General features: G+C 32.2%; 1 protein-coding gene across 2 annotated transcripts; it reads right to left on the bottom strand.

Moving 5' to 3' along the window:
* Positions 1-98: 98 nt before the first annotated feature.
* Positions 99-24,999, bottom strand: Isha (Insulator su(Hw) mRNA adaptor). Of its 2 annotated transcripts, XM_008199861.3 has the most exons (12): positions 24,821-24,999; positions 24,475-24,765; positions 24,282-24,426; positions 24,061-24,140; positions 17,400-17,762; positions 9,916-10,125; positions 9,594-9,858; positions 9,334-9,542; positions 6,412-7,139; positions 4,059-4,182; positions 3,464-4,007; positions 99-631 (listed from the first exon to the last, which is right to left on the bottom strand). In XM_008199861.3, exons 1-12 carry the CDS (start codon positions 24,848-24,850, stop codon positions 234-236), a joined length of 3,387 nt encoding a protein of 1,128 aa, XP_008198083.1. In that variant the 5' UTR covers positions 24,851-24,999; the 3' UTR covers positions 99-233. The 2 variants fall into 2 exon arrangements, with proteins under 2 accessions (XP_008198083.1, XP_967119.1); XM_962026.4 differs by having other exon boundaries at positions 3,464-4,182.

Raw genomic sequence — 24,999 nt, 5'->3', positions numbered from 1 at the left:
CTCCTCCTCTCAGCTGTTGTGAACACAGATGGTCCTACCTTTCGTTCGTTGTAAATCACCTTAGTTGAACAAAACCTGGACAATTAATTGAATTCAAATAAATTAATAAAAATAATTTATTCCTTTGATATAAAAACATGACAAGACAAAGGGTCATCACCTGTGTTCACTACACTATCACAGCTAAGCATTGTCCGATTGTTCAAAACATATTATCCTATTTAAAACCCTAACTACTCGGCCACTTGCTCATCGACGGCGTTTTCCGTCACTTGTGGTGGTGGCGCTTCAATCGCCTCCTCTTGACTCGCCTCGTTTTTCACTGGCGGTTCGTCGTGCAACGGCGTGTTTCCGCCCTTGTTTTCTGCACTTCCTCCTCCTCCGCCTCCGCCGCCGTTTTGTTCAGTTTCGGCAATCTGCTCCTCGTCGTGGGATTCGCTCCATCGACTTCGTTTCTGGAATCGGTCATTTTCGGGCACATTCTCGTGGAAATCTTGACGTGAGCGCCGGCGGTCCTCAAAACGGCCGCCGCCACCGCCGCGGTGTCTCATGTGTGGCGGCTCATCGTACATTCCGGGCGGCCCGCGATGAAAGTCTGGGTGCTCGAAACGAGGGCCGAAATTGGGCCGGTCTGTAAACAAATTGGAGAATAAAACACATGCAGATTCTCGTAATGCACACACTAAGGCGAATATGGTAATAGTATTAAAGAGTCCGTTCGATTCTATGATCTTTCTTATTCTCGATAACAGTAAACAAACACTTAGTTAAATAACAGCTGTAATTTTTACAGTAATAGACCAATAACGGCGCACCGACAAAACCTCCCCCGACAAAAGAGCTTCCTTCTCCGGTTGTTAAAAAAAGAGTGTTAAAGGGCAAATGGTGGGCCATATATTCCATATAAAATTAGGTCATCCCTCACATACTCTCGGGGGAGATAGCCCACTGATTTTTTTGTTCAAAAATAAAGGGAACGTCATACTTATAACGTAAACATACCCCTCAAAGAATGATGGAATAGTCCTTCATACAAATATTTTTTTTTTGCTTTATTATTAGATAACTACGTGCGGCACTCAGCTGTTAGGACTTTTTACAATTGATTACAATAACTTTTTACCGCTCATTATTCCAGCGACAGTCAATAAATCAATACGGTGCTCAAATTTTATGGAATGACTTCTCAAAATGACCCTAAGATGTATCTCCCTATACTCTATAAATTAGGGTTTAAGTTACGGACACCAGTTCAAAATCACCCTGTATGTACTGTTAGTCTCGACCGAAAGGTCACAACAAAAACTTAATATTCTCAAGCTCAAAAAAACTTTTACTTTGCGTATTTAATATAAAAAAATCCGAAATCGCCTTCAAAATACAGAGGGTGTTCCATCTAAACCCCACATTAGAAGTATTGAAAGTTTTAATAAAAATATTTATCTGAAAGTTGGTACTCAGTCACAATCCGTTGAATTCTGCTCAATGAAAATATTTTCAAGATAGCAACACTTCCGGTTATATTGGTCGCTATTAACTTTCTTATTTTAAATGGAAAGCTAAGTTGTTCACTGCATTTTTGAATTAGTTGTTATTTTAAAAGCTTTTCCTTTTTATTATCAGCATTTCCTATATCGAAGTTTAACAGTTTTTGAGATATTTAGGATTTTTTGAAAAATTTTGGAAACACCTGTCACTTAAAAAATCGGTTACTCGCTTAGTTTTAGAGATTTCGAAATCATATTTGGAGAATTAAAAAAGAAGGCCTATATCTAATTTCAAGAACCCATAATTTAATTTTTTCAAATGGGATGCCCCAATTTTCATTTAGATGGAAGAGAATTTTGTTCTGCATAGAGCTGTATTAGTATTCCCTATACCTATCTGTGATAATTTTCAAGTTATGTTAGTTTTTTTGTCATTGTAGGAAATTTCTTACTAACCACAGCTATTTTTGCAGTTTGTCATAAAAATATTTCTGATTAAACTTAAACGATAAACTCTGTTCCAAATTGTGTTATCCATCCCCTAAAAACAAAACAAATTCATTGAATGTTGGTTTAAAAAACTAATTTCTCACACATTTCTTTCGTTTCCATGGCAACATATGAGAAAGACCTATGGCGGTGCCTAAGGCTAATGAATGTTTCAATTCCAACAAAAACTTCTTGTAACTTGAAAACCACTAAACATAAGTATAGGGAATGTTAATACAGATCGATGCAGAATTAAATTCTCTACCAATTAGTGAAATGAAACATTTGTCATTTCATTTCAAAGAAATGAGTTATGGGTGCTTAAAGTTCTGCAAATTTAACTTTAAAGAATTGGGGTTTGTTAACTTTTTTAGAAATTTGAAAGCAACAAGAAAACGATCTACGCTTCCTCTTTCAAATGAGCTGAAAAATATTTCCGAATTTTTAAAAATGGCATTTATCGATTTTTGCACTACAAGGTGCAAATCCAAAAAAAAAAATTAAAAACCCTAAATATTTCGTAAACGGATAAATTTAAGTACAGGGAAAGCTTATGAAAGCTACTATAAAATAACTCTAGTAATTCAAAAACGCATTAAAAAATATAGCTTTCCATTTAAAATAAGGAGGTTGATAGCGACTTCCAGTATAACCGGAAGTATTGCCATCTTGAAAATATTTTCATTGAGCAGAACTTGAAAGATTATGGTTGTACACAAAGTTTCAGATTATTATCATTATTAGAACTCTCAATACTTCTAATGTGGGGTTTAGTCGGAACAGTTTGTATGTAGTAAAACAAAGGCAACGTAAAAGTTGCGAAAATTCAATACGATTCAAACAAAGCTCTGATGCAGGAGAAATCAAATGCATAAACAGCGATCAGCCTCTCACAACAATCTGTGCTACATAAGCCAAACAGGACACTCCTATTTCCTATGTAAGCAAACATACACAAGTTGCACTTGAACTTTGAAGTGAAATTACACAAGTTTCTTCAAAGTAATATTTAATTTAGAAAACTACTATTTGTAGTAACTACATTTTTACACATTTTTGACAGCAACGGTATCCGGATTTTTACAAGGCATTTGTGGAGTTTTTAAATCAACACGAAAATCTTAAGCTCTCATAAATCACAAAAAAAGATATTTTATGGATAAATGAAGTTGAGAAAATACCTCTCTTATTTGTCCATTTGGCATTAAAAAAACACCTTTTTTCAGTTAAATTCTAATCAGCGCCATCTCGTGGAAAAATTTGAGTTAATGAAGATTGTTCATTACTTGTGCGTTAGGCATTTTAATTGTTCAGTTGTATTAAAGCCCTAAATTTCGTTTCGGGATTTAATATTAAAACTTCGCGCTGTAGGATTATACCTAGTGCACGTATAATATAATTAACTATTAAGTATTATTGACTTTGCTGTCTTACCGGAAGCAATACAACTTTCTTTTTAAAAGTTTGATAAATCAAAATCAACTTACTCGGCCTTAATCCTCTCATCGGCGGAGGTCCCCCCCTTGGATGAAACTTATGCCCTCCTCCTCTCATCCCTTGTCTCGGTGGCGGTGGAAAATCCGGTCCTCGCATCATGGGTGGCCTTGGTCCCCCAAACCCATCTCTCGGCGGCGGGGGTGGGTAATAATCCCCTCCTGGCGGCAGCCCCCTCACCCTCGGTTCAAACTTATCCCTGAAATCCCGCCGTCCACGTCCAAATCGTTCATGTTCGTAATCGTCCCGATGCATTCTCGGATGCATTGGCGGACCGTCCATCCAATCGTCAGGATGGTCCATCATTGGTGGTGGATAGTCATCTATCATGGGAGGTGGCGGACCGTTCATACCATGATCGTAGTCGTCGGGAGGAGGTGGGCCTCGCATATCGTACATGTCCATCTCCACCATGTCGGGATTCATCGGTGGACCCCCTTTGTACAGGCGACGATCCATTATTTCCGGGGGTTCAGGGGGTAGGTCACGAGGTGGTCTGTCATGATTCGAGTAAGGTATCTCGCTTGGCATCGCCATCTGTTGAAGACGGTCATTTAGTGTTTTTTCACGTTCGCGACGATCCATTACGTCCAAATCACGGTCGCCCCAACGGTTCGGACGGTCTCGGCGGTCATCTTTGCGACCTCGGCTGTCATCGCGGTCGGAGTAAGCGCCATCGCGGGTCATACCTCGGCCACGGTCTCCTCTATCCCTGCAGCAAAGAAGAAATCATAAGTTACTGACAAGTTAAGATAAGTTACTGACAAGTTAAGAAAAAAATTGAGATATAAAAATTGACACACGAATTCAATTTCAAAAAACGAGAGGCATTAGAATCAGTGCTACAAGGTCTTACAAAACAAGTTTTTTATACTGTTTTTTATAATTTGTCCCAAAATTTGTTATTTTCGTCAATTTAGGAATTTTTGTGACGATTGTTAATGTCACAATTTTGAAAGTGAAACATTGATTTCAAATTTTTATTTCATCCAAAGATTGTCAAAAAAACAAGAGAATATGATAATGAAGGTAATTTTGCATGAACGCCCTCTGAAATTTATGAAATTAGCAAAAGTACGGTCCCGAATTTGCTTCTTGCCAACCTAATTTTTTTTAATGTTCCGTCAAATAATGACTATTATGACATCACACTCGATGATGTTGAATGCTTTAAGATGCCCATTAAAGCATTAAAATGGCGGCAAATTACGGAAATATAATTTAAATTGATTAATTAAATTTATAATTTAAGGGCTTAGTGGAATGAAGGGGCTATGTAACATTTTTTTGAAAATTACTTTCTTACAAATGTGAACTATTTTTATAACGTTTAATAAAAAAATATGCTAACACATTGTTTTTTTCTGTAAAATTCAAGTCAGTAGTGGATAAAAGGCTATGTACAGGGTGATGCATTTTGGATGTCCGAAAAGAGGATCTCCGAAACTAAAAAAAAACTTTTAAAATAACTTATATCTATCAATTACAATTATTTTATCTTAATTGTTGAACTAATAAAAACTTTCTCTACAATAATGTTTATGTATTTTCTACGAGCGTTTTGTTTTCAAATTATCGCTTTTCAGAGACTAAGTTAGTATTTAGTCCTGCCACAGCCTCTGCAAAGCAATGTACTGTTCCTGTTCACATAATTCCACAATATCAACAACAATAATGACTAAATTATTTATTTATTTTGATTTTATTTAATTATTTATCAGTAAATTATTTAGAAATTTCTTCTGCATTACCAAAGGTCGCTGAACTACATTATTTAAAACTCAATACAAAATTAATCTAAAAACGTAGCCATATTAATTGAACTATCTTGTGTAGAAAGAAACATTTTTAATACAATTATATAGTAAGTAGAATTTCACCTTTACACTTCCAACAGTTTCGATACGTTCACTAAGAAAAATATTGCATATTTTTCAAACTGTAAATTTTATTAAAAAAATTGAATACTCAATAATGTTAAAAATATCAAAACAAAAATATGAAGAAAGTTTTTTTATATCGACAACATTGTCCACTTTTGATTTTATTGGATAAAAACTAGATAAGTTTTACTTGAACTGCTGTGAAAAATGTGTCCCAGAAAACAAACAAATTAATTCATAAAAAAAATATTTTAAGATTTGCATTTATATTGAGGAATAGAGTGAACAATTTGAAAATGACGTCCGCAAACAACAGAAGTATGAAAATCATTACCAACACCTGGAAATGAGCATTTTCATTATAAATAAAAGTTTTTCTCTTATAGGAATTAATAATGTTGTTGTTTATTCCATAAATACGAGTAGACGTAGTATACCTTTATTCTACAAGTGATTATTATTATTATTATTTCATTTAGTTATGGTCTGTTTTTTTATAAACAATTGTCAGTGTCAAAGTTGACTAAAAAAGTAGTTCATATCGCCTTAGAAGGGAAAAGGGAGAAATTAGATTTACAATACGTACCCAGATTTGGGGTGAGCAATACACCTAATTATATAAATTTCCTTAATTAAAGCCATACAAAAAAATCAAGATAGAATAAACTAGCCATTTGGCGATTTTTTTAATTCTATTTGATGATTTCTTTATTCTATCGGTGAAAAAATTTAAAAAAAATTCTCGATGTACCTATAAAAGAAAACTATGTATTATACACGTAAAGAAAAATTGGCATTATCTGCTCGTGATTCCATTCTGAAACTCGTGCTTCTCACTCGTTTCAGAAACCCATCACTCACAGATAATGAACAACTTTACTTGTATAATAAATTACTATTTGTCAAATTCAGATAATAAAATAAGGCGCTAAGCGAGTGGCACAGTAATACAATTTGGTCAAACCGCATAAAATCCGCTTAAACCAATTAAATAGGTATTCGTGCACGTCATATTATAACTTCCCCACCCTTTATACATCACCTGTCTCTCAACTCACCTATTCCTATCTCTATCCCTCTCACGACTCCTTCTCCTCTCCCTATCTCTCCTATCGTCGATATCTCCCATATCTTGTCTGCTGAATTGCGCCAACGAAGCTTGCAACTGCTCACTCAACAACATCGGTCTTTCTGGCTTTTCCGCATCCTCCATTTCAATATCCATATTGTCGTCGTGTGGTGCAGGCAAACCAATCGGCGGCTGCGGAATCATCCCAAACGGTTGCGTCATATTTAACAAACCATCGTCGGTCGTCGATGCCTGTCCTTGGCTCTGTTCAGCTCCCATCATCAGTTGGCTTTGGAACGGTGACCCTAAACCGACTAACTGATTGGGCATTATATTAGGAGGTGGCACACCAATCGGAACATTTGGAAGCATCCCAGGCGGGATTCCCAGAAGACGATTGCCAAATTGAAAAGGTGAAACGAGGGGCAGAGCCATTGGAGGCGGTTGCAATAGACCGGTGCCGGGCACCGGAGGCGGTTGACTCGTATCGACCGAATCGGTCGATGGTGGTAGGGCTGGTTTTGGAGTGACGGATGCCACCTTTGCTTTCATCCATGGTGGCATAGTATCTTCGTCGATCATACCGCCGTCTTCAAGCATTTCGATGTCGATGTCAGGCTTAAGTTTGCTCCAAGGGATGTAAGAGACACCAAGGTCACCTTCCCAGTAGTCCTTCAAGTCTTTACCTTTCACGCCCTTGCCGGGAGCCCATGCCAGCTGGAAATAAAAAGCCGATTTTATTTATAGAGATAGGGTCGTACATGGGCAAATTGGAGGGAAATTTATTGCAAAATCTGAAACTGGTAGTGATATTAAAATATAAACAGTAATTAAAAATAGTACATGATTTCATTGTCCGTATGCTTTAGTTTTCTTAAATATATTTTCTTAAATAATAAATAGGTTTATTAGACCAGTTTCAAATTGCGCTAATATGCAGAAGAAGACCTGTAAAATAAATAAATGAAAAAATTAAGTTAATATCAAGTGCAAAAGACTTGCCTCATTCATTCTAACATACAGGATTATCCACAAATAATAATAATAAATAACCAATTTCTCAAATGTATGACAACAGATCCCTTTTCTTAAACGAATCCAAGAATTTATATTTACTAATAAATTTTTCAGTTGTACATGACATCCATTAACGCTGAAAAGTATTCGAATGGTGAAAAAGTTGATCCATTATTTTACACATGAATAACCCTGTACACAACGTGTGTGGAAATAATATGAAACGAGCAATATCTGATTAAACTCTAAAAAAAACAAAATAAGTGTTGCTAATGCTTTTTTGTATTCGATCATTTTAAATTTTTAAAAACAAACTAATTTTTTTTTCCACACACGGTATAAGGTGGAGCAATAAATTTAGGATACTGTACAATTTACAAATTGGGAAACAAGAAAACCAAAAATGAGCATTTTCTTTCGCAAAGCAATGTTAAACTATACACGAAAATTAAAAATAATAAGATTTAAAAGCAAATTTACAAAAATGTCAGGTAAAAAGTTATTTTTTTTTTAGTTTACTGCTCCACTTTTGGCGTAAATTACAACTCACAAAATATCCACTTGTATCACACTCACACCGCCCCCATTATTGATGCATGATGATCAGAAAATTTATCCAATAGTATAGAATTTAGTTTGTTTCCATACGATTTCACAATGTTTAAAAAGATAAATTTTCTTGATCTTATAAGGCTATTACTAATTGTATTATGATTACATAGTTAAATATGACGTGCACGGATTCACAAGACCTTTTGGTCCTTTTTCAACAGCATATCCCCTTAAGCACTTGTCATTAAGACAACAGTGTATATAATTCGATTTAGAACAGATTATTTAATCAAGACACATTCTTTTAAAACTCCAAATAAAAATAAGTAGTATTCCGCACTATAAACCTACCTGCGATTCCATAAACGACTGTAGTTTTCGAGTACAAAACAATAAGAAATATTTTATAATCAATTATTTTTAAAATGTTTACATCCAAGCAAAAGTAAACTTTTTCTTCAATCATGAAAAAAAGATATTCATATATCGAATTTTATATCTCAAATTGGATTATACCTTTATGTAGCATGTAACAGCTTAATCTATGAAATTGGTGAACCATAATGTAGGTATATATCGTATTTTAATAAATACGATAGCAAATATTGCTGAAAAAATAAGTGCATATTCAGGTTTTTTTTATATTAAAGTAAACACGTTTAAGCCTCTATGTGACTCAAATTTCATAACTAATAATAAACGAACTCATTCACCATTAAACGCTATGCTCAAAATAAACGTTAAAAAGCCACTGAACACTATTTACAGAATGAAACTTAACTAAAACTAATACGACACGACGCACAAATCACACCTGTCCGTTTTCGACACTTCCGATAATATTAGAAGATATCGCAGTTGTATTTAGCACGTCTAAATTTTAAGAACGAAATAAAAAATGCAAACAGAAGAACTGCGGACAGATAAGAGTATTATTAATACTTAATCGTAATTAATTAAAAAAAATTATCGATAAATAAAATATCTATTCGGGCAGCGCTTCATGTTTCAAAATTTTGTGAAAACGGGTTTATTACACTTTTTTTTTATTATCTTTTCAATATTTTCTCAAATTATTAAAAATTGAAGTTGAACATGCCTGTGATTTTCTCTAAACAAATACCGAATTGGTGTATATTAGTTTAAAACGTTCGAAGAATAAAAGCGCTTTCATTAAATAACACTAACTCGTCGGTTAATGGTCGATGCCATTAATTAAAAGAATAATAAATTTCGAACATAACGAAGACCGGACTTTTCTATTTTCTTGCACTTCTGTTTTCAAAGTTAAGAAATCGAACTCTTCCGAATTGTCGCAATCGAAATCAAGAAATCAACTCACCGTTATGGCCTTTCCATGCAATAGATGATTCTTCAATTTAGTCAAACACCTGGCAGCATCCTGTCTTCTGTGCATCACAATAAACGCACAACCTCTTGGTGGTATCAAATCGATGCTAACGATATCACCAAATTCACCAAATGTATTCGACAGATCTTCCTGATGCACCAATTTCGATAAATGCCCCACCCACAACGTCGTACTACACACTATATCAAAAAATATTTAAAACAATTCTATAATATTAAGTGATTTGTTACCGCTCAAATTATCCTTTTTGATGGCTGGTAATCCACGTTTTTTCCTCTCTTTATCCTTTTCCGTTTCCTTTTCTTTGACACGATTTCGTTCACGTGATCTCGAACGATGTCTTCTTGATTTCGATCGCGAACGTGATCGACGTGATCGTCGATCTCGGTCGCGTCGTTCACGAGATCTTTCTCGAGATCTGCTACGTCTTCGACGACTGTAACGATCATCCGCCGGCGAAGGACTACGAGAATCGCCGTGATCCAAAGTTATCACCTGAACAATGTTGACATAAAGAATTGTAAAAAAATGTTGTATGTAATTCGTACACACCTCGACATCGGCGCCGTTATCGCCTTCTCCGCTTACAAATTGCACGTCGTTATCGTTATTTTGCTGTTGGCCCATTTCGTACGATTGTTGAGGTTTATAACCTGGTGGTGGTTGAGATAGATCGGTTGTCGGTGGAAGGTAGTAGGAACTACCCAAAAGGGACGAATTTGTGCCAGGTTTGAACTCACATTCGGCAGCGAAAGGAAGATTCTAAAATAAATCAAATTTACGTTTTTATTAAACTAAAAAATCACACAAATCTAGCAAACATGCATGAAGTTTTGGGAAAGTACCAAATAACCAAAAATGTTAAAAATGTACCAAAACAAAACAAGAGTTCCTAATTACATATTGGCTAATACGATATAAATGTTGGAGTGCTTTAGTACACACACCTACAGTATAAATTTTCAAATATCACGAACTGGTACAACTTGGCCAAAATTTCTATTAAATTCATTTGTAAAATGAAACTTTCAAATCTTCTCAAAAATTTTTTATTTTAAACTACAATATTATATTGTATATTCTTAACAATTTTTTTCTGAAATTGCAAATGCAATCAAAATATCAAAATTTACTAGACAATTATCAAATTTGTAAAAACATCATCTTATCAATTTGAACAACACCCTACTACACGTGATTTTCATTTAATTTAAGGTTTAAGAAAACTACAGAGTTAAACAAAATATGCGACAAAGACAAGTGTACTACAAATCGTTTTTTTGTTGGTAGCGGTGCTTTCAATTTATCAAAAAATCACATTTTTATAAAATAAAAAAAATCAAAGAAAATGTTTTTTATTGGTAATCTACAGACTGATCCAGAAATACTGAGTCTGTTGGCAACACATTTGAAAGTATTTGTGCTCGTAAATAGCAACACTGCAACCAAATTCGATTTTTTTTTGACAATTATTTGACGTAGAACCCCACAAGAATGTTAAATTGTTGTTAACTGGAAGCGTATTCCATTAGTATCCTTAAAAATTTAAGTCCAGTGTTGCCAACAGACTCAGTATTTCTGGATCAGTCTGTATTTTGCTTATTTAAAGCAACAACAATTCCAATCAATTCCATGACAACGAAAGGTATACTGATCTCACATTACCTTATTTCCAATTTTTGTAATATTAATATCAGTTTTTATGATTTCAAAGTGTACCAATAAAAAAATAACGTAAAGTATTCATAGATAACTAGTCTTTAAAACTAATTACAGATACGCGTCGTGCTCGAAAAAATCGCACGTGTTTTAAAGAGCTCAGTATCCACGTATACTTTAACATGCTCTTTTCTATCAGAGAAGAATATTTTTGCTTAGAAGTTAGGATTCTAAAATTTATAGAAGGCTCAATTCAAGAAAGTAATTCTGTAATGACGTTATTTTTATGATTTATGACCGTTCCCAAAGCTTTTACAAATTTTAGAATCCTAATTTGTAAGCAAAAATATTCTCCTCTGAAATAAAAAAATATGTTTTACTTTTTTAAGGCATCTTACTTTTTTTGAAAAAAAAAATATATTTTGCTTTTTAGTCTTCATTTATTTTAAACGTCTTATTCTCGAAGATTTCGTTTTGCTGCATTATTAAAACACCATCACTTCGCTGATTTGTACAAATTTGGTTTTACATTTGACAGCACTTCCTAAACTCTGTTCTGTGTCTATCGTCTAAGATAAATGAATTAAAAAAATGACAACGTGGTAACATTTTGTTTAACGAAACATAATGAAAATGACCAGGTATTACTATATTTATATTACAGGTGCAGTTTTTTAGGAACCTTATACCACTGTTTTCGATGAGAAAAATCAAATTTCTCTCACAAGAGAGATAAAGCTTGTCAGAGTTAGATTTATCTTTTTAATTCAGTTGACTTGGAAATATTTAAATTCCATAGAAAATAAAAATGGACATAAAAAAAATAAATATAAATATGCGTATGGTGGTAATGCCATCACCCAAGTGCCAGAGTTTTCAGGTCGCATCTACAGCCTCTGACCTGACCTAACGACCACTAGTAGTGACCGGGACCGACGGCTTAACGTCTCCTCCGAAAGACGAGTTAGTTGCGATGTTTTGGCATTACATTATCCGGTCACCCATCCAAGGAATGACCGGGGTGAGAGCTGCTTAACTTCATAGATTAATTATAATCTATGAAATCAGCTGACCTATGCAACTAATGGACATGATACATATTATACCAATATTCTGAGGACCTGGTGGTAAAATGTGAAATAGGTGTCCGCTTTAGTTATTTTAATGAATTATTGAAATATTGAAATTAAGGCGGCCCTCGAGAACTGTCAAAACCGAACTATTACATCAAAAAATGTGTTTTTACACTTTTTTTTATTTTTATATACATATCTCAAAATCGATAACAATTTTCAACCGGAAACCATTGTGGCGCCTCCAACTGTCAAATGAATTTTGAAAGCGGTAAGTTTTAAAAATCTCATTCTCAAAGAATTTTTCTAAAAATACACAATACACAATTTTTAAAAATCTCTAGACTTTCGGATTCATTTAATCTTAATTTATGAGAAATAAACAAAATCTTTATAACTTATATAGCACAAAATTTCATAGACCCTTCTCAGTAAGGTTATATCTTGACAATAATCTCAGACTATCGAAATTTTTATCGTCCTACTAGAATAATGTCTAATTATAAAAAATAATAAGTTCTGTTAGAATCATTTAAAGATCAGCAAACGTTATTAAAATTTATAAACGAAATCCACTTTCTTTAAACTTTTAAAATCACCTAAATCATTTTGGTCAATTCACTCATATTTATAATAATTTTTGACTCCCAAACTTCTCCACAGTCACCAAAATTTTAAAAATTCATACAATACTTCTTTCAAAAACAATTCAAAATTGTTTAAACGACATTTAAGAGAATATATCTTGTGCCATTTCTACCGCCACTTCTAACACTTCTCATATGTATTTTCTATATAAGATTAGAGAGCATTTTGCTCCAAATATGTCGATCAGATTCAGTTTTAATATTAATATAGATTATTATTATTATAACCTAAGTAATTCACCTCAAAAAACGCTGCTGTCCAGAAAAAAAATTTAAAACATTGAGAAAATCACAGAAAATCAACAATCATGTTAAATGATAATGGAGTTCCATTATAATAAACTATATACCTGCTCTTATAAGTAAACTTTTCTTGAATAATTTGTCCACTTTTAGAAAAGCAAACAAAACCACTGTAATTCGTTCGGCTCGAGAAAACGTCTTTAACATTAACAAAACACTAACTAGTACCATGAGATCAAGTCTTCTAAATTAGTGCAAGTTGTGCCTGCAGTTTTTCACAGCCTAAGATGTGGCTAAAGTTACACTTCACTTTTAAGGCTTGCTCCAATTGAATACATTTTCGATCTCATGGTATATTTTACCACTGTATTAACAAACAAAATTTTTAATTTCCTAAATTTTTTACTTTTAAAATTTATTACTTGGTATTCCCTAAATGCTCAGACTTCAAGACTGCAGAAATGCCAACGTCGCATTTTTTCTATAAGTTAGTTGCTATAAATTATTCATGTACTTTAAAAAATTAATAGCTAATGTAATTAATAGTTTCAAAAAGAGATCTAACCATTAATAACTATTTTATATTGTTGATCAACCTTTTTTAAAAAAATAATTCGATAAAATGCGACATTAGCATTTCTATAGTTTTGAAAAAACTATTAATGAGTTATAAGAAATTGAAAAGTCATAAACCTTTGTCAAAATTTTAAGTTTCTTAGAATATTAAGACCGCTCAATCCATTTATGATTAGAATTTAATCATATTTTCATGAGCAACAAAATGTGAAATTCTACTTCAGATGCACTCATGCATTTCTTGCAATGACAAAAAAATAACATTGAAATATTTTAAACATTCAAATATTTTGTAGAGAAAACGTTTATAACATACAGGAAGCCCAAAAACCGGTGCACCAACTCAATGGTATGAAGTAAAGAAATGTTTACGCATTAAAGTAAAAATATAAAAAACAATATATTAAATTGTTGATAAATAATGGATTTTAAATAAATAATATCTGGCAACGGTTGTCTAATAATCGTAATCGCAATAGAATTTGATGAATTTTAATTTTTTTTAATTCAAAAAACAAACAGCTAAAGAGTGATAATAAATTGAAAATAGATATTTACCTAACGAGTTTGGAAAGTGCAATTTCCCACATGAGCACTTTGTTTGCTGAACGAGCTCAGTGAGTGCTGCGTGAAGTGCGAATGTAGGAAATTGCTTTACAAACAAGTTAGGTACAAAAATTTTTGTAACGAATATCTCAAAAAAATCTTTTTTTTGATAATCTAGTTCTTTTTCTGGCGAGTTGGTAACAGGTCAAAACAATCATCAAATTGACATCAACTGTCATTTATCATCCATCTCAACGGTAGCGATACCAACCTATTATAAATGTCCCTAGCCATTGTTGCAAAGTAAAAAACACCGCAGTGCGGGAAAGTCTGTTTCCCACATGCTGGAGCAAAAAGCTATAAGTACAAAAATAATTATTCATCATTGTATTAGGAAAAAACTACTTAATTGTGAAACATAAAAACATTAGAATATAATAAAAACTGAAGAAGTTAACAAAATAAGTTTGTAGCTCCAGATTAAATATGACTAGAAATTTTTTCAAGATTTTTATCGTATCAAGACATGCTTTTTATCAACATGCCACTGAGTTAGTGTGCGAGTTTTTGAGCACCTGTACTAGTTGTTTCAGACAATGTTACACGGCCTGCGCCTAATATATGCATCCAAATATACGAAAATCACAAACCATCAGATATAAAAAATGTTATTATTTAATAATTTATTAATTATTTAATTTCTAGAAACCTATGACAGTAATGTCAAACTAATCTCTGTTTCATTAAGTTATAAAAAGCTTTTAATCATTTTAATTATCAGGTGTTCTATCAAGAGACGGAATTAATATGATTCTAAACTAAAATTGTACTGAAATTGATAATATAGGGTAGCAGCATTCTAAAGTAATTTCGATGGATATCAGTTGTTTTGTTTAAATTGGTGTAAATCATAGCAGACCACGTAGAAGGGAAGCACTTATCCGGGCTCGAGGATGTAATACCAGGTAATAATGATTGCCTCTGAATGCCTTAGTAGATCTCATTCAAGCCAAAAATCTGATTCGAATGACATTGACTTTTTGGCTTTTTTGATAATCAATAAGTTAATTGTTGACGTTGCAGTTGTAGGTTTAGTTTAATTTAACGTTAAGTAGTTATTTCATTAATTTTTGATTAACTTATTTCTTTAAATTTAAGCACAAAAAATTAATCTTCTCATGTGATGCGATAATTTTGTCGATAAGTGTATATATCTTAATCACTAACTAACTAAAAACGTTGTAATTTTTTGATGAGGTAAACAAACTCAAGAAGCCTACCCAACTTTTCAAAATTTGTAATCGAGTTCGTATTGGAATATACATAGTGACCCAGGGGTGCGTAATCGGTCTATAACTTTTTTATTATTTGAAATATTGCTATGACGTTTTCACTATCCGATATATTAACTTGAAGTCCACAAACTAAAAATATTTCTTTTGTACACAGGGTGTTGTATACAGGGTGGTGAACCAAAGTAACATTTTTTTAAATAGAACAGCCTATATATTTTTGCATAATTGGATTCTATCGCTTTTCGTTTCGGAATTATTTAACTTTTCGTTATAAAAAAGACCAATTTTTAAAAAATCACAGCGAAGTCGCCTATGGCTATTTTCCGAAAAATTTGCAACAGAAAAAGTCAGAATATCCTGAAGTTTTAGCTATTGGCAACTTTTACTTAAAACACGCAAATAATGAACAGGGTGTGCCCAAACGCAAAAAGTTGAATAACAATTTTTTTCAAATGGAACACCATGTATTTCTTTACACGTATCGATAGTATTTTTCAAAAGTTTTCTTAGATATGCGGTTTGTATAGCAAATTTAAAATATTTCTTAAAGTGTTTCAAAAATTTTTATTTTTTATTTTATTATTAATTGTTGATAAACAAAATTCATTTATGTATCAAGTAATTATTAGATTACTAATGTAATTAGTCACATTAGTAAATATCAAAAATAAATTACCATTTGACTTATCAGTAATAAGAGGAATAAATAGCACCAATAGTTAATCGACCAGTCCAAGCGTGCCGATTTCCGTACGGAGTACGCCGTCAATATTAAGCTGGTCTATTACTATGACGTATTATCGTAGTTTGTTCGTCATCCATCAGATGCGCCGTGCAAATAATAATAATAATATGAATTTAAAATAAATCAAAAAGTCATCCCAAAAATATTTTTACAATTAGTGCTCTTACGCATGTTTAAAGCGTGACACCGTGGACGTCTTAAACCGAATAAAAATCGCAAATTCATTTCGTAGTCCCTCAAGTGTGCAGCGTTGGTTTGCCTATCTCGCACTCTTCACGCCGTCAATGGCACGGTACTTTTAATTCCTCTGTTTACTTATCAGATTCCAGGATAATAAATTTTCTTGTAACAAAATCATTTTTTTGAAAATTTTTCGAGAAAAATCTCGAAAAATATTTAAAATCTGCTATACCAACCCCATACCGTTAGAAAGCTTATCGAAAATGCTATCGATACATCAAAAACAATACAGTGTTTCATTTGAAAAAAATGAGTTATTCAACTTTTTGCGATTTGGCTCATCCTGTACATTATTTCCGTGTTTCAAGTAAAAGTCATCTATTTTCTAAAACTACAAAGTATTCTGTTTTTTTCTGTTGCAAATTTTTCGGAAAATATTTATAAACGACGTCGCAGTGATTTTTAAAAAATTGGTCTTTTTTATAACGAAAAGTTAAATAATTCCGAAACGAAAAGAGAGACCCATAATAGTTTATATAGTTACATTATTTTTTGCGTAGAATTTAATTATGCAAAAAGATCAAGTTTCATTTAAAAAACATAACTTTAGTTCACCACCATGTATACAACATCCTGTGCGTAATAATACTATTTTTAGTTTGTGGAGTTCATTCAAGTCGATCTATTGGATAATAAAAAGAGCATTGCAATATTTCTATTCCCAAAAAATAATAGACCGGTTACATACCCCTGGGTAGGTATATTGTTGATTGTTTTTTGCAGGTGCAGGTCTCGTAAAATAATGTGAAGCACCCTGCATTATAACGGTTTTTCTAACACTCGAATGCCTATTAGTTTCAAGTCGTTTTAAGCACTTAATGCAAAAACAACTATCACATATTGCAAAGTTACAAAACAAAAAACGGTGCTTTTACATTTGCTTTACAATTCCAACAATTTTTTATGAGTGTCAATCTGGTATGTAAAGTAGATGTTAAAAATATCCACCATACATACTAAACTCGGCATCCATTGTTTCTACCTCCCTGAAAAATCAGTTTAGCCAACCTACCGGAACAGTTTGCGCCAGATGTTTATCAAACTCCTCTTCTTGTTGTTTCATCTCTTGTAATTTTCTCAACTTGTCGATATCCAATTCTCCCTGTCCAGCAGTCATCGTTTGTTGGATAGTTTGAAGTTGGCGCAAAACTTCCGGATTTGTCAATAAATTCGAAACGGAATCGTTGGGTGGAGGCGGTGCCGGTCCAGCTTTCGGCGAAGAGTGTGCTTCATCATCGTCGTCACCATAATCGAAATCTAACAACTTCTTGTCAAAATGTACTTGACTATCCGTTTTTGAAGACGAATCGCCGCTGCGTGTCAGTAGGCGTTGAAGTTGTTGGAGCTGAATGAGGATATTCGGATCGGTTAAATTCTGAAACAAACCAAATTAAATCATAAATACGAAACATACATTTTTTAATTTAAATTAACTATTTATACTAAGTTCCCCAAACGCTCTTCATATACATCAATGTTTTAAATATTTTAAACGAAGAAACTTTAACACCCTTTTATAAATCCGAAAGAAGACATTTTTATAGTCTTAGGACCGGTTTACAGAAGCGTCATTAATTTGATCTGCAATTAAATTGAAGCAATTTGATTGATTGATTCACGTTGTTAACTTTTAACAACGAATTAAATTTTAACAGAGCTTTCTATAAACCGACTCCTAATTAAGTGTCAATTAATCTTACAATATGTGTGCTTATAGTTATAAAAACAACTCAATAACTCAAATTAAATATTTGCACGCAATTTTTTGCTTTTAAAGACACAAATTTGATAATCTTAATAATATACTTCCAAAACTTGTTTACAAAAAGAAATCAATTAATAACTATTAAAAACATTGTAACAAATAAATATCCCAAATAACTCTATTAACTACTGAATCCAAGTTGACTAAATTCTTTAAATTAAATATTTATTTAAATTAAATATTCTTTAAATTAAATATATTCACACCTAAATTATCTAAATCCAACTGTAATAAATTATACAAAGTATTCTTTATTCCATGTGATCAGTTTCAATTCCTTCAAAATATTATTACTTACGACTTTAAATTTGTAATAAAAAATGTGATCGCATCGTAAGAAAAGTCTTGTAAATGCCTTTTTGTTTTCAAGTTCTGCGAACTTTTTAATTGAAACCTAATTTTTGCGGCAAACAGTACAAACATTCATGAGTCGGAAATTATATTTGTCGACAAAATGTTCACACTTCAGTTAAAAAAAAATTATAAATTAAAAAACAAAACAAAAATTACTTGATCTACAAATTCCGAGGTTGAAACAATAAAGTGCGAATACATAGAGAAATGAGTTGTTTACATCGAATAAACAAATAAATAAATATTGCATCATCAGTAGTTTTGCTTGATAAAAATTGGTTGTAGAAACTAAGAAAATTGTTGGATTATTATTATTGTTAAATGGAAGTGGCAATTCTGAATATACTTTTAAATGATCCTATTGGTGTATTTAAAAGAGCAGTAAAGTTTGAACATTGGCGTTTCTATGGAACTGTTCGCAGTGCACTGACAGGGATTTTCTAAAATTGAACATAAGAACATAAAGGTTGTTCCATATCTGGTGGCGAACTGACAGTGACATGCACCGACTTGGTTAAGATAATGAAATACAGGGTGTATCAGAAATACGTGTGATAATTTTAACATGTAACAAAGCTCAACAAATAAAACATTTTTTCTATTTGTAATTTTTCAATAAAACTTTTGAAATTTACTTAAAATTTAGAAAAGATTGCAAACTGGAATGTTTACCCGCCTATGAGTACAAAAATAAAAAGCTCAACTATTTTCGTTGTGATAGAAACTGACAATTTTAACACTCTATAACAACAGGGAAAATTGTTGCAATGAATACAAGCTAATTATTACACATTGAGCGGCTCGTTTGGAAAAAAGAAAAGAAGAAAACAGTAAAAATAATAATTAAGAATTTTGCCAAATGTTATACAGAAATGTTGTATTGCATCAGTTTTATTACGTTAATTAACACACGTATCTCTGATAGACCTTGTATATGGGCATGCATTTTTTTCTTTGAAATCTTCTTAGTTGTGATTTTAACATTAATAAATTTTCGAGGGCGAGAAACACAGAAATATTACTGTTATTATTAATAATGTGTCCATTATTCTTCGTCTTACAAACTTTCTTATAATTTTTTAAGACTGTAAACACATGTTTAATGTCAAAGTTTAGTCATTTTTGACTATGTCAGTTCGCCATCAGATTTGGACTAAACTCTACAATTAATAGTGTTATATGTGCTATGTAACGATCAGCGAAATAAACTCTTTACTATATAATACAGAAGATCTAAGAACCCTATTACTAGATGCATTGATATGATTTTTTTCTAAATTGAACACAAAAGTAATAGTGTTTTGTGTTGTGCTATGTTCAGCAAAATAAAAACCACAGTGTATATTCAGGACTGCCAATTGTAACAGTCATTCTAGATGACTTAGTACTTAGTCATTCAAAAATTGCAAAAATGTATACATTGAGAATTATAGATCACATCATTAACCCCTATGTTAAATTAAAAAAAAAACATTACAAAAACTAAGGAAACACCAATTTCAACAAAATACAATTTTCGCTTTAAACTTAAATAAAATATTTTGGGTATAGTAAAACACTTTTTCTATTAATATAAATATTAATCTAAAACAAATTTTGATAAAAATTCAAGTTCTTCTCTAAGAATTAGTTACTACTGCCATTTTTTGGAAATTTGATACCCAAAAGCAATTAAAAAAAAACAATCAAAAATAGTTAATATTAGGATCTATCATCTGATGTATGTTTTTAACACATTTTCTTCTTCTATTTAGATATAAAATGAGACCAGACCATTTCTTCAATTAAAAAAATTTGATGGTTGTATAGCGTAATAAAAAAATTCTGAAATTTTGTAAACATTTTTGTTCTACTAAATTGCCCAAGTTTTTAGTGTAATTATTATAGCTCTCTCTTGGTTATTACGATGCGCAAATCATAATAATACACAAAAAACATGTATTTTTTTAATGCACCAATAATTTATAATAACTAACTTCGAGAAAAAAATGCTGTGTTGATATTTTAGTTGAATTGGAATTAATATTATTCTAATATTCCATATTAAACCTCTTTTGACGGCTTCTATATTTTTTAATACAGAAAAAATTTTAAATGTCAGCAATTAAATTTAAATGTAATGTGTAAATATTAATTTCGCTTATGAATGGCAGTTTTCGTTAACTTGACACAAAAAATCTTCAAATCAATAAACGCCAAAACACACAACACAAAGCACTAAAAAATAAAGCAAACAAATTGAAAAAAAAAAAAGGTTTGGCAAGACAGTACATACATCAGTCATTTTTTAAATTCAAATTTTTTATAGTTTGTAACTTAAAACCAAATTAAAAAAATAGATTAGATTCAACATTTCTGTACTACGTGATTCAAGTAAAATGACGAGTTTTACAAACATAATAACGATCTCTTTGTAAACGTTCAATGTCAATTAATAAATCTCCCCGACCTGCGGATGACTACAACACGTTATATTCTAAACTAAGCGTTTGTTTTTTAGGTAAATTTCATTCGTAGTACATTTTTTTAAATTAATTAAAAAACAAAATTATAAAATAATATATAAAATAAAAATAAATAATACTAATCTCCCCCTTAAGCATTCTGTTTAGAAGACACACAACTAGTTTAATATTACATGCAGGGACATTTAATTTTTGATAAGCCATTTTATTTTTTCCAATACATAATTTAAGTGAACAGAAATAATTTAACACCATGTGTTCAAAAATGGTTGTTCACCGAGTCGACAATGGAATTCAAATTCCATGTGCCCCTTCATCTAAATGACTCTTGTAGTAAGTACTGTCATGTCTGTCAAATCATTGAATTACCTTTTTATAATTTTTTTTGCATTTTTAGGCAAAGTTGTTTCAAGTGGAGGGTTTGTCTTACTTTGTGTTTTATATTTCCGTGATTTATGTTGTTTTATATTCTTTCGTTTTTAGATCCGAAGCCTCAATTTGAATTAAGCAGCACACACTACGTTCTAATTTCTTAGGTGACTTGATAAATAATAATTCTTGAACACATTGCATACTGCTTCAGGAAAATAAAAACTGAAATCGCTAGCTCTCCCTAAGTGTTCCAAAAATGTGAAAACCTACAACAGTACATAGTGTTTCAAGTTTTAGTTCCACTGAAAAAATAAATATATACATCTGGTTGCCCAAAAAAAAAAATAATAGTTCAAACGATAGAGTTTCTAACACGCTTTAATTTGATGGTTTAATGTTATCCCAAATTTTCATGGTATGGGCGTGAAATGCAAATAACTACACCAAATTCTTTTGTTTTTAAATTATTGCAATTGTTTTCTCATAATAAAATTCTTCCCATTTTTAAGTCAGAATTCCGACACAGAAGTAGTAAAAAACTCAAGGCGTTTTGCGCAAATGAAATATAAATTGCAAATTTAAATTTTAAGACAAATGTTTCATCTTAAAACTGGAAATATATAAACTGGAAAAATATAAACGACCAATTAGTCGTTCGTCTTTTCTCTAAATAAACCACAAATGAAAAAATTGAAAATTTACGTCCGGAAGCTCTTCGTAAAGTACTCGTACATTACGAAGACCTGCCCGATAGTACGAAAAAAATTCGACCGCAGTGATGTTCTTTTTCAAGAAGATGGCACTTCTAAAATTTTATTTAAATGAAGAATTAAATCTTCTTTTTGCTAAATATTAGACTTATTTGTTATTTATTAGTATTAAAGTTTATGCAACATTATTATTTTAAAATTGCCATTTGGACAATTGCAAGATCAATCGAAATGACTAAAAATTTGGGGTTTGCATAAAAGTAGCGAAAGCATCAACTACTCAAAATCTCAAAACGTGTAAAATTTTACATGAAGTTGGGTGTGAAATCTAATTGCATTTTTCAAAAAATATTGACACGTTTAGAGCATTGTCAACGCTTAATTTTATCAATTTTGATAAGATTAGTCCACAATTTTGCCCCTCACTGTGTTTGGAACCCAACACTAAATTATGTTCACGTAACTAGCCACAACAAAATAATTAATTTTGGAAAGTTATATTCTTTAATAAATTGAATGATAAAATTGTTTATAGTTTTGTTAAACTGTTGCATTTAGTTTCATTTTAAATAACATTTTTTTCAAAGATATTCAGTTATTTCTGAGTACTCAAATAGATTTGTGTGAAAATTACATTTTTTTACAAATTTGATGGTGTCTGGAACTATTAATACTTCTACAAATACGCCATGAGTAACAATTATACAGGGTGATTTAAAAAAATGAGCAGAAAATAAACAAAAAAATTGAAAATCCTGCCAGGTCAATTTTTATTTTCAGGTGGACGCCTTTTAGTGTATTTTGAAAGTTGCAATAACAACCCCTTTTGTAATACAAACAACCCCGTTGAAATTATAAATGACGTGACTCCCTTTATGATACCATATTTGAATGGTATTTTTACCAGAATTTTTTTTGAGTTTTAATAATTTTTAATAAAGTTACATGGTACGCTATTACCATCCACGCTATTACATCCACTGTTCAAAAATGGTTCTTTATTAAAAAGTCGACTATGAAATTTAAATTCAATGTGCCGCTTCGTTCAAATGACTACTGTAGTTTCTGAGAAATGTCATCGCTGTCAAATTTTTGATTAGTTGTTTCCTCATTTTATGCATTTTTCAGCAATGTTGTTTCAATTGTGTAATTGTGGGGTTTGTCTTGATTTGTGTTTTACATTCTCGTGCTTACTTAAGTAGTCTGAGCTGTCGTTTTTCTGTTTGAAGCGTTTTTGCTTTTTTTGACGGATCCATCACTTCTGACTGAATTCAAAATTTCGATTTAGCTGCACATCACGTTTAAAATTCATAGGATACTTAGTCATATAGTCATAGGTAATTTTTACAATAATTTGTTCTGATACTCTGCTAAATCTCAAAACTCAAAAAAAAAAACAACCAAATTCCTGGTTAAAATACCTTTCATTTGAGGTGTCACAAAGGGGGTGAATTTTGAAGAGATTATTTGTATTACAAAGGAGGTTGGTGCTACAACCTTTAAAAGTACACTAAAAAGTGTCCACCTTTCAATAAAAATAAACCTGTCACATTTTTTAATTTTTTTGCTTATTTTCAGAAATATTCAGAGTGGATCGTTTTTAAAAAATCACCCCGTATAAGAGTTGCTTAAAATAAAAAAAATGAATAATATGATTTACAAAAACTCCTGTTTGCAAACATGATGAAAAACAAGCATTACATTGTCATTAAATAAAGAAAAACTTCCTAATATTAAAATTTATCTAAATCACTCCGTTTTTAACCTTCAAACTTAGACAAATGTGTCTGAAACCTGATTCAAATTCCTTATTTTTGTTCAGTTTATGTCCATCATAGCTCCTTGTTACAATCTTCTAATATAAATAAAATTAAGATAAATTTATCTGTCACCAGTTTGTCAAAAACAAAACAAAATCAATTTTTGACAACTGTTGACAGCACAGCCGTACTGATTTACTGCTACTCATAACAACAGTCGCAAATCTAAAGTGAACCGTTTAAGTACCAAGTTAGCTCCTCCGAGGTGAGCCGCATCAACACCTTGTTGTGAACCTTTGGTGGGCGTCTTTTGAAGAGCGGGGGAACCTAATACGAACAGGTCATTTAGACAAATACCATCGCCATACAACGTGCCAAAACAGACGAAAACAAAAACATTCCGGCACGTTGTACATTTTATTACATGAAATGTAATCAAAACGTCAAGAAACCAAAACAAATACCAACCTTTGTTGCCGTTGGACTGCATGGGGGTCCCCAATTCCTTATGAATGGGGTTGTTGGGGTCAGCGAGGTCAAATAGTGGCTGGATGACCTCAGGGGCGAACACCTGATTCTTCTGCCACAGATTGAGCACCCGGATGATTTTGCTCTACATCAAGACGTTAAATTGGGCCCCAAAAAAGCGCACAAAACTCACCTTATCCTCCGCGGGGCACAGAAACAAATTGATGAACGTCTGGCGCATATTCTTGGCGAATCGAGGGGCAAAAACGTCCTTATCAGCACCGAACTGGTGCCGAGACTGACGCACGATCGAGTCGATCACGTACAAACCGGGCACTTTGTATTCGGGCTTGCACTTTAGTATGAATTTTTCCACACTTTGCACTACATGTTTGTAGAATTTGATAGCTTTGATGGCCCCCCGCGTTATCGCAGTCATCTTGGCTTTGGAAATCGGAGGCTTGACTTCGTACAGGGACGAAAGCTACAAGGGAAATGGAGCCGTTAAGGGGGCTAGCAAGGGACACGATTTTACATACCTCCGCGTTAAATGCCTTGACTGCGTCCATTGTTTAGGAGTGTTTGTTGCAATTAAGCAAAACTAACTACCATAATAACGAGGTTTTTGCTAATTTGGACGAAAATTGGTCACAATAAACTATCATAAACTGGCCGCCATTTTACTACTGTCGTTTGGTGACGTTCGGGAATGTTCGGG

The sequence above is a fragment of the Tribolium castaneum genome, chromosome 7 (genome assembly GCF_031307605.1).
Source record: "Tribolium castaneum strain GA2 chromosome 7, icTriCast1.1, whole genome shotgun sequence".
NCBI lineage: Eukaryota > Metazoa > Arthropoda > Insecta > Coleoptera > Tenebrionidae > Tribolium > Tribolium castaneum.
The sequence above is the reverse complement of the archived record's forward strand: the minus strand, read 5'-3'. Positions and strand labels throughout refer to the sequence as shown.